The 11,723-nt window shown below is 37.4% G+C and overlaps 1 protein-coding gene across 1 annotated transcript; it reads right to left on the reverse strand.

Annotated features, from left to right (window-relative positions):
* Positions 1-316: 316 nt before the first annotated feature.
* On the reverse strand, positions 317-6,147 carry LOC104517832 (ATPase family AAA domain containing 2B; the record flags this gene model as incomplete). The annotated part of the gene is made up of 4 exons (XM_029084604.1): positions 317-394; positions 2,388-2,516; positions 3,680-3,807; positions 5,452-6,147. Coding segments are annotated over 4 exons (1,031 nt in total), but the record flags the coding sequence as incomplete, so codon positions are not given.
* Between the last annotated feature and the right edge of the window lie 5,576 nt (positions 6,148-11,723).

Here is an 11,723-nt window from a genome sequence, read left to right on the forward strand (position 1 = left end):
CCAAGCTATATTACAAACACGGAACTTCAGAATGAAACCTGCCAGTATTAGACTCGGTTTTTGTAAAGAACTCAAAACAGAAAACAAATACATGGTGGGAAAAAGCTTCAATTTTAACAACACAGAAGAGCTTCACTGTGTAACTTGTTTCTAAAACAAATATATACCAACGAAAAGGGAATTTCACCATTTTGGTAAAGTATGTGGCTTTTTCAGTGTGTCTTAGTTTAGTTCTGTAGAGTAAGACAGGCATTATAGAACCATAACACTGGTTGCCATCCAATGAAGAGAATACAAATCATCCTTTTGGAGATCTTCATTCTGAAGACAGCTTTCTAACATTGCCATCTGCTATAATCCGAACCAACTGATTAGCCTTATCTTTCTCAATTGACTAAAAGGCACATTAAAGGCAGTTCTAGAGAGCCTCATCTTCAAACTACTATACATCCAGTTACTCGAGATTCCTACCACAATGCATCATTGCCTTCTTTAGAACAGATTTTTTTTGTCCGTTACCCCAGAGAAGAGAAAAATTGGAAAAAAAAAATTAAAAAAAGGTTGCCTGTTTAAAAATATTCAACTTAGATCTGCTCTTTCCAGTTCTCTTGTATGTGTTGGTCTCCACTTTGCCTGAAGTTTCCCCAAAGATAATGCATGTAGGGCGAACAAGAGCAGAAATTAGAACAGTTTCTGTAGCACCAAAAATCTCCAAGCTGTGGCATTGTATTCTTTATTTATATCAGATACAACTATATGAAGTTCCGTTTGGTTCTTGTAGGCTGGTTGGTTTCAGGTACCTGAGACAATAGCACCAAATTCAACAGAAAGAAAAAGAGAGAGCACTTAAGACCAAGGCTCTGCACATACTTGGTGCAAATGGAAACTGAATGGCTCAGAGGACTGCTCTCCCGTGAGCAGTTTGAGAGGATAAACCCACCCATCTTGACGAGTTCACAGGAATGTTTCAAACACATGAACTGTTCTTTCCATCTCCTGTAAGAGATACAGAGCATAAATTATACATATGTATACAGAGACAGAAATAAAGTTACATTGCATAATCATGTTTCATGGTTTGGGTTTTTTTAATCTGAACAAATAATTTAATAAGAAAATAGACATTTCTGTTTAGTTGCCATCTTCTAGTAAAATATGGTATAAGAGGAAACTAATTAAACAAGTATTAATGCAGAAAAGTGCTCCACTATGATGGTCCATGAAAAAAAAAAAAAATCCAAGTGTACTAGGGTCACTTATATAATTAATGTACTTAATATGAATTAAGAAAGCACTGCGATGGCACACTGCATGAATTCAAGCCCTACTGCACACTTATGCTATTGGTGACCCAGCTGTAAACACAGCTGCACAGTTTGGAGAATCCAAGTAAAGATCAGTCTCTACATACTCCTGCTGGATAAATGTCTTTTTAATCTACCTAACATTTGGCACAGACATTCAACATATTTTTAGGTGAAGATAACAGAGGAACTACACAAAATGGTTTGAAAAGTATTTTGCAGGAACTCTACAACATCCCATGCCAAGGCCTTTCCAGGCTTTCTTGTAAAATATTCATGTAGAAAAACATTTAGTGTTCAGTGATCCAACTGGAAACTAGCAATTGTTGTCCGTTTCTCAGCAGGGCTGGTTATCAGTTGAATCAGCAAGGTGATCCAAACCCCTCCACAGCTAAAACAATGATGTTGGAGGGAATGCACATCCAGAGGTACGATCAGCCTACGCCAACGGTGAAATAACCAACTTACTGTGGATGCAGACAGGATGCCTTTGATAGCAAACACTTTAGAGGTGAAGGATGACAGCAAAGCAGACAACTGGCTTACATCCTGCTGTACTGGACTTTCCCAAGGCTATACTTACCAATCTACAGAAAGTTTGCAAACTTTTAAAAGTTACAATCAGCAAACTGCATGGAGCAGAGGTACTTTTTTTTATTATTATTTTTTTTTTTTTACCTAGTTACACAAATGCACATAAGGGCAACCGCAGCAATGTGGACTCAGTGTGCCTATACAGTAGTCTCTTTACATCCACTATTACCCATATCACAAATGTGGAAACTGCTGCTCCACTGGCACTCTGCTAGCATGTGTTTCTCCATACTGCTGTATTCACTCCTCTTCTTGTGTCATTCTTTTAAGTTAAATTCTTAATCCCTTTCTGAGGAAAGTATTATTAGAAACAACCTCTGGTTTTTAAGTCATTACTACACTAAACTTTTTTCTGTTTATATAGATACCTTCCTCAAAGCCTGTTAAAGCTTTTGACTGCTAGTACAACAATAAACTGTTAGACTTAGTTTTTCAAAAAACAGTCTTACAAAATGCAGATAAAGAATAAAAGAAACTGTACACCATCACCTCTATAAGCTGTGATTTGTCATAGTCTCTACGGTGTCTGTAGATGCACTGACTGAGGAGTGAATACAATCTCTCAAGTTGGTCAACAGTCAGGTTGTCACTTTTCTTAACCACCAAATCAAGCAGTTTCTGTTGGAACAAAAAAAAAGGTGAAGTTAACAGGGTTTTTATAATCACTTTTGTATGTTTTTAAGGACAAATCAGAAATGCAATCTCCTTCTCAAGCCTTATTTTGGAGGAATACACACAAATGAAATGGACCACACCTGGCTATCAGTAAGGCCACTGCTTCCATATAGATCCAAACAGGACTTAATGTTGCTTTTCACTTCTCTGCTTATACCCACTTTTTTTTTTTTTTTTCTTGTCTTAGATTTTATACTCAGCATAGCCAGGGCAATGTCTGTTCTGTAAGAATGATACTTCATCCTATTTCATCTTGGTCAATAATTATGACAAAGCAAACCATAAAAACTGCCTTGATAGCTAAAGCAGACATTTTTAAGAACTTATATTGGCATTAAATTGTTAAGTACCAAATGGAAACATATTTAGAATTCCACAAATGTTGAAAAACGATACAATAAAAGAAGGGGAGATAATACATGTAAAACTGCTCATAAACAAAAGGTGAAAGTATGTATTTTACAAAGGAGCAGATAGTAAACGCTGAAATTTTTTTTCATCTCGTAACACTACTATTGTTTCCAAAGAAATCATCATCTGTACTCCACAGCAAGTGGGATCTAAATTGCATAGTAGGTCAAGCTAGTTTCTATGACAGAAGACAGCAAATTTAATTGTAACTTTGCTTAAAAAGAGACAAAGCTGAAAGAAAATTATCTAGCACGAGTTTAGTCTATGATGCCAAAACGTCAGCAAAAATTCCAATTTGTTTTCCAATCCACTAACAGTTCTTTCCACTGAGTACAGATACACAGGAAGGGAAAAGATGATGTTAACTCCTAATTATTAGGCACCCAGCAGTTCCTCAGTAACTGGCATGTCCAATTAACACATAAGAGTGCCTGCAAAAACTGCAATTAAAATAGTGGACTGCTGTGCCATTACTGGATTTGTAAAGGTAGTAATGATGGGACAGTAAGGATTCAGTAGTTTTATTAACTTTTAATCCAAAAAGCACTGATCAACAAGTCATCTTCAAGAGTTACTGCTGCCATAAGATTTGTTTGCAGTCACATATAAAGGAAATGTTGCTTCATAACAGAGGAAGGAAGCATTTTTCATGGACAGCTTCATTAACAGTTCAACTCATTTCTGAGTTCCATTACCTTTAGCCTGTCATGGTCAACAACTACAGAGGGTAAGGGATCCGTTGGTTCCTCTGGGACTTGCTCCAAACTTGTGGGCTTTGACTGTTCCATAGCAACTTTTCGTGTTTTCTTGCTTTTGAATATACCTGTAATTTGAAAAACAATTACCAGCACTGTCAGTCTCCCAAAATGAACAGCTTGTTCCTTCACTTTGGTTTGATTTTGCTTGTTTGGTTTGTTGGGGGTTTCTGAACCAAGCAAGCATGCTTGTAGAAGTGCACATTATTCATCAGCTTTGCAGAATTCTGCATATTAGGTGCACAAAACCACAGTTCAGAAAACACACATGAAACTGGTGATCTTTAAAACTGAACTCCAAAGTTCCTACATAAAATTGAATGTCACTTTAAGAGTTTTTCCATTGTATGATTTCTACTTAGCAATGTCAAATTATACAGCTTCTAAGCAAAGTACAGATATCAAGCTAACTTTCAAAATCTTTCTGCCTAAGTGAATCAAATCCTGGTTTTTCTCTCCCAAGCATCTCAGGTCTTCATCATCACGGTAATTCTAACATCTCCTCTACTCTTGAAAATTCATGCTTTTGTGACACATTTCTGTTTTCTTCCACCTCTGTATTAAAGCTGCTGCCCAATCCTGTTGTAGAGAACAAAATATTTTTACATCACCTGTTTCTCTCCCTACACTCATTCACTGTGTTTCTCCTCCCCAACTATTTAAAATGCTTTCTTTTATGAGGACCCCTTGTTATTATAAACATCTATAATACATACAAAATTCAACTACTAAATTTAGAAATGTGAAGGCTCTCAACATACATCACACCCTTCTGATATTCTTAGGACATTTCTTTTACTATTCTCCTTACCCTTAGAGAAAATATGTATGTACAAACACAGCCAACATGCATATAGTGATTTTCTCATAATTCACATCTCTCATTAAAGCTTTTACTTTGTAAATCTCAGCACTAACTTTTGAAGTAAAGATTTCCTTCTTTTAGATAATTCTGACAAGCTAATTAAAAAGGCAGTCATGCATAAGGCTTCTATTTCTCTTCCCTGAGGAAACTGTCTCTTGTCTTCAAAGGACACGGCCCCTTCTTTTATGCATCACCAGGATTTCCCTTCTCCTTCTCTTATCTTTTTGCTGCACTGGTACTGTGTTGACTGTAACTCCAAAGCCAGATACCTTCTGCATTAGATAAACAACGGTTTATCTGGCTTTTGCTATGAGTTAAACTGCTTTGGCTTTTGCTATGAGTTAAATTGCTTTAACTTTTTCTATGAGCAAATGTTTTTAAAGGAATACATTCTGGATTTCTACAGTCTTTCATCCAATGTCAATGATACTTTTATCATAAATCTCTTAACAAATTCAGTCAAAACATATCATATAGATCAAAATACAGATCAGACAGAACGTACAGACCAAAACATGTACCCTATTTATCTACATTGATAATATTTTTATATCTTTAATTATTGTTTAAATTTTATCTCAGTATTTACAATCTTTCCCATAAAGCCTACAAAAATAAACAGAATATTGTAAGTGTGGAGATACACTTACTTGCCTACAGCAAGTCAAGGGTGGGCTTCTAGTTCATCTACGTGGAATTAAACGTTGTAAGCATACTGAAGGTTTCAAAAAGCAGTTCATAAAATATTATCATATAATAGTAATTGTAACACAAGGTATTACAATTAAAAATATACACATACTAAACTTGGACACAAAGATAAGGACACATTGAAATCAAGCTATACCTTCTTTATCTGCTTCAGCATCTTTAGTTTCAATGTCTGTGCTCTGTAGTGTTTTTTCATTATTGCTGCAGTGTGGTATTTCAGCTTTCACTAGATCAGCTCCTTGACTTTCACTGGAAGCTTCTGTTTTCTCCTTTGGCTGATCTTCAGATGAAGATTTTTGCTTGTTACTAGACCCATCGCGGTTGTCACAGGGTGAAGCAGCATCAGCTGATTCCATTTTACCGTTGTGACATGCTGGAACAAGTACACACTCTGAGCTGTGTACAGATGTCTCTCCATTCACACAGTCCCGTGTCGATGTAGAGTCCTTCCTTAATTCCTTTTCAGCACTCAGGGTAACACTCTCGGTTATTAACAGAGATTCATTTGAGCTCTCTTCTTCTGTGGATGCAAAATTGTTTTCCTTTCCTGATGTCCCATTGTTAAGCCTCTGCTCTGCATCTATATCCATAATATCACAAGAGGATTCATCATTTGTCATTGAGAGATCTCCTGTTTCCTCCCCATTCTCCTCAATGCAGTCAGTGCTGATCTCTAGCTCTCCATTTTCCAGCAATTTACTGTCCTCTCCATGATTTTCATCATCAGCAAACTTTGCATCATCTTCGTCTTTCTTTAAATTATTGACTTTCCTCTTCTTAATAATGCCTTTACCCCACTGCGAGCGCCGTCTTGATTTTCTCCTTATTCGAACTGAATTATAATGAAAAGAAAAAAAAAAAAGGAAAAGAAACTTTTAGATGCACAGGTACCCTTCAGTAAACAGGAAAAAGCAACCTGTCTGTTGATTTCAATGTGAACAAATTACAGATACAAAGGACTTCTGGAAGTATAAGGGAGTGAACACTCAGTCATGTACACAATTCTTGCTCTAAACTATGCAAACAAGGAAGATTTGCTAGCCTTTCCTACTTAATGTATTTTATATATACCCATTTGTAGGTAAAACACTGAAAGAAAACAGCTCAGCAGTGATGTTAGAACTCATTCTCATTTGGGCAATGCAGACTCTGAAGACAGTTATTCTCATTTTCCCTTTTTAGAACCTTAGCAATTTGAAATTGTCATACAGTGAAACAAATGGAACTGCAAACCATGCATTCATAGAATAATTAAGGTTGTAAGGGACATCAGGAAGTCTCCAGTCCAACCTACTACTCAAAACAGGGTCCACTATGAGGGTAGACCAGGCTGCCCAGGGTTTTATTGAAAACCTCCATGGATACAGACTAAATGACCTTCACAGGCATCCCAGACCAACGTGTAATTGTAACAGTGAAAAGCCTTTTTGCCCTATATCCAGTCAGCACCTCTCATTTCAACTTATTTCCATTGTCAATTAAGACACCTTCACTGTTTAAATCAGCTAAATCTCCTCAATCTTCCTTCATTCCCACCTCAGTACTCAAGTTCACTGAGCTGACAAAATGTGGTTTTAAAAAATGAGGATGTTTGTTTTAGACCTGGACCATTTTGGCAACCCTGTCCACAGCAAGAGCTCAAACATCTGCATTTGTGCAGTGAGTCTGTAATCAGAAAGAGACTCGTAGCTCCTTAAACTGCCCTCTTCATCAGTGCCTTCCCCCGTATTATGCAACTCAACTTGAAGCAACACGGGTATTTTTCCTTATTTCTGCATCCTTACTTTTGCACTTTTCCTATTTCTTATCTGTACTTTCTGTGCCTTTTAAAAAAATCACATAATGAACTTTTTTCAAAAAGGGCATTCTTTTTACTAACCTATTTACAGTGAGATACAACTAAGGCACCAACCTAAAAGAGGTTCTGGGGCATACATTTGCAATAACATCAGTAAATACATAGGGAAGACCATTCAAACCTCAATGTTGTCAATGTCCTTTTCAAGAGAGCTAAAGACACAGGTCAGAAGACTAAGGAAAAGACTGGGAAAAATATAAACTTCTACATTCAAATTCAAGTAATGATGCAGACTGCTCATATTTTTGCAAAATCACTCAAGTTGCAGCCAAGTGATTATAATTTAAAATCAGAGCCAATAAAGATTAACAAGTTTTCCTCCATTTTTGCAATGAATTCGTGTGTTGAGAACCTCCATAATGTTCTTGGTACTTGTAGGTTGCTTTGATCTACGGGATATTAAGTCTTAGATCTGTGTCTGCCAACCTCACACTGAGTTACAAAGATTAGTGTTTATTAAGTTGCTTTGAAGATACAAGCACTACGCAGGTACAAGTGTTGAGAATTAAATCAGAAACACTCAGAGAAGCACAACTGCATGTCAGAATTTCCTCCCCAGGAATGGAGTGGGTAAGCAGGTAGTGGACTAGATGATCTTTTGAGGTCCCTTCCAATCCCTAATATTCTGTGATTCTGTGATTTACAAATAAACCTTAACCTTTCAGATTTAAAAGCTATCTAAAGATACAGTCACACTGCAATATGAACATAGTCTCACTTGGAGCGTGTATTTATTGTTACAAATACAACTTTCTGAGAATTGAAAGATTTGAGGGGAAAATCCCCTTTCTCTAGCCATTTTGTAGATTTGATAGTTTCTACAGTCAGTTTCAGTGTTTTATTGATGACAAACTATAACCTGCTTGCATCACTTTTCAGGAGCTCATGTAATCTTTCTCTAGATTGTGCAAGAAATTTTCATTAACCACAGAAGCAGTAAATATGAAACTAAATGGGGAGATACAAACTTACAGACAAAAAATTCCCTTATTAGGCAATGGGTTTAGCCTCAGGTCAACTCCAAAGATGGGTAAATAAAACACAGAAGGAGAGTAGAAGTCTTTTAAAGGAAATTTAGTATGTCCTAAAGTGTATATATTAATAAGAAAGTTTACATTTTTAAAGATACACTGATTTTGTCTTTTTGGCTGACTTTGCTCTAAGAGTCAGATATAACATAAAAAAAAAAAAAAAGACATTTTTAATATCAGTAAATTTTACTTTAATTATGTCCATTTTACTAGTGCATCCTTTTCGTCCACCCTGTGAGATCTACCTGGGGTGAGAACCCATAATTTGCCTAAAAACACACGTACATTCCTAAAATCTCTAAGCACAGGAGAAATCGAATTAAAGTAGAATGAAATTAATCCTATATTACACATTTCATTAAATTTCAAGTCTTCCTAAACAAAAGCCAGCAAGCCCAGCTGAACTCTCACTCTCATGCAGAAGTACTCCAACATATGTCGTGTATGTTGGTTTTTATTGCTGTTTTTAATTAGGACAAAGCAACCACAAAAAGTGCCGCAGAAGATGTCCTCCCAGGAGTTCTGAGGTTTACACTGCAGCAAAAACAGTAAATGGAGGAAATTTTTCAGCTACCTCATTAAAGCACACACCCAAAACAGAGCTTTGGTTAAAACATTGATATATTATAAAATTGTTGTTATGTCACAATATTTAAGAAAAAGTGGTACCTCCAACCACCCCTGAGATGTAGGGAAGAACAAGAGCATTTCATCAGCAGATACTGCAGAACGTGCCCTCCTCATATTTAACATTTGCACTGACAAAAGCAATCATCTAGCTACTTTTGGTTCTCACCCACATTTAGTTAACAGAATCCAGTTAATGCTCAAGTTTTCCCACCCCAGACTCTTATGACTTCTTGTTTTACCATTATCACCTGAGCCACCCAGACCTGTTAAAAAAAAGAAAGTGACCAGCACTTCAAAAATCCTGATTCTTTTTGTCCCTTTACTTCTACAAATCAACTTTTTTGCCTGTCATTCAGATAAAAGCCTTCCTGCTTTAACCCCCTTCCATCCCAGCCACTGAAGCCTTGTCCCCTCAGGCTTTCATAAACTCACCTAAACCTCTAATTTGAATTTATTTAACACAAAATAAACTGCCCATATAATTTCCATGACCTCAATGAGATTCTTTGTGCCTAGTATAACTCTGAGCCCATCCACCAGTTTTTCCCTTCTTGATCATATCAAAAGTAGACTTCTAGTTCTCATATTTAAACTGCCCCTTCAAAACAACACCTTTTGGTTCTCAACTGGGCTGCACTGCTCTGTGCAAAGGAATGTCTTTTGGGATAGATAGTAGAAGAAAATTTTTGTTCCAGATCCTTAGCACCCATAATATTGTTACACAGATTTTCTCTTTTATACAGACAGCTGAGCCTCTAGGAAGAGTGAAAAGCTCAGCAAGGAACACATGTTAAAAGAAAACCCACCACCAGTCCGTCTTTCTGACCTGCCCACTTCCCCCAGTAAAGCTAAAGGAGTGGTACAAGTAGGAGGAGTGTTTAATGGAGCAAAGAACCACACAATTACATGTAGAAGTGGGCACCAGATTTCATCACCTGGATTGATTCTCTTTATATTTACTGGAAAGAAAAAGGCATGACTGCAAGAATAACCCAGACCTGAGAAGCTGTCATATCATAGAATCATAGAATAGTCGAATGTTGTCAGTTGGAAGGGACCCACAAGGATGATGGAGTCCAACTCCTGTCCCTGCACAGGACAAGCCCAACATTCAGACCATGTGTCTCAGGGCCTTGGCCAAATGCTTCTGGAATCTTGTCAGGCTTGGTGCCATGAGCACCTCCCTGGGGAGCCTGTTCCAGGGCTCCACCACCCTCTGCCTCAAGAACCTTTTCCTCATGGCCAACCTAAACATCCCCTGGCACATCTTCCTCCCATTTCCTCTGCTCCTGGTGTTGGTGGCCAGAGAGGAGAGATCAGTGCTTGCCCCTCCTCTTCCCCTTGGGAGGAAGTTCTAGACTGCAATGAGATCTCCTCTCAGTCTCCTCTTCTCCAGGCTGAACAAACCAAGTGACTTCAGCCTCTCCTCATACAGTATCCCCTCTAAGCCCTTCACCAATTTAGTGGCCTCCTCTGGACACTATCCAGTAGCTTTAGATCCTTTTTATACTGTGGCACATATGAGGCAGGAAAAAGTGAAATTTATCTCTAAATCCTGTAAGACAGTTGAATGCGATTCAGAAAGGAAGAAGGAGCTACCACAGGGTAAAACTGATGCAAAACTAAAAGGCTAATGGTCAAGAACTAATGGGTTAATGGACTGCTGCTAAAAAATAAACTTAACCTGAAGTACCCTCTCATCTACTTTAATGTTAATATTTCATAAGAGTGTAAACTAGCAAGAAAAGAATCCCACACTTTATTTTATAGTCAGAATGGTTCATGACACAATAAAGTTTGTAGTAAATAACAGAATGGGATAGCTGTTTACAGAAGAAAAAATTCTGAGCTAAATTTGTTAAAAAAAATAACAGAGTACTGCAAGTTAACACATTAACACCTTTCCAATTATTCTTTTAAAGCTACTCATGTGAAATCTACCCATTGATACCCAGTCTTTTGGCAGTATTTGTGCCAGAGGCAGTAGAAATACTATTGTCAGAGGAATCCTGCTTCACAGAACTGAGTTTCTATAACTCACACTATTATAATACCAATTATTCACACATGAATACGTTCACTTGCCTTCTGAATTGATGAACTCTTCACTCTATAATCTTCATATAACCTCTATAGATTTGCCAAGGGGATCCTCACTTCAGTTCTAGCTTCTTTCTGGTTTGATTTTTTGTAAATCGTTATTCAGAATTTTTAATGACAATAAATACCTGTTTGACCCCAAGTCACACATTTCACTTGGGTTCCCATGAAGCTGGTATCAAAACCAAATCTTCTCCACTTTTTTTTCCCCTAAGGTGCACAGCCTATGCAGACAGCATTTTTTAAAAGTGCAGTGTAATTAATCATTGAATACAAATTTACTCTACATTTTGTTAAGCAGTAAGTGGGGTTTCTCAACTCTTCCATTCCTATGTTGAGACACATTAAGAGTCATCTGAAAGATCCCTAAACTTCAGGCAGACAGCATTTCCCTCAGAGGTGGCCTCTCAAGATTAAAAAAAGAAATTATTTACTCCAGGAGGACTAGTGCTCTAGGCACAAGTTAAGGAAAACGAAACCTGTAGTGGACTTTCAGAAATTCTCATCCACTGGCAGGTTCTGCCTTATCTCAAGCCAGATACACCAAGTAATGACAACGTCTTCTGGTGAAATAAGCACCCTTATCTAGCAGCGCACACCAACCCTGTCCAGAGCAGGGTACAGTTCTTGGACATTAAAGAACACTCATGGTCAAAAAACTCAAAACAATACAAACAAAAAAATCCAAATCCTTCCCACATTCCTGAAGTATTTCTGCAAGATCCAGAGATAATTGTCACCTTCCTGGTTAGCATGGTCTTGTGGTGGTTTCACTTGGCTAGCAGCCAA

Source organism: Antrostomus carolinensis, unplaced genomic scaffold (assembly GCF_000700745.2).
Source record: "Antrostomus carolinensis isolate BGI_N321 unplaced genomic scaffold, ASM70074v2 scaffold21074, whole genome shotgun sequence".
NCBI lineage: Eukaryota > Metazoa > Chordata > Aves > Caprimulgiformes > Caprimulgidae > Antrostomus > Antrostomus carolinensis.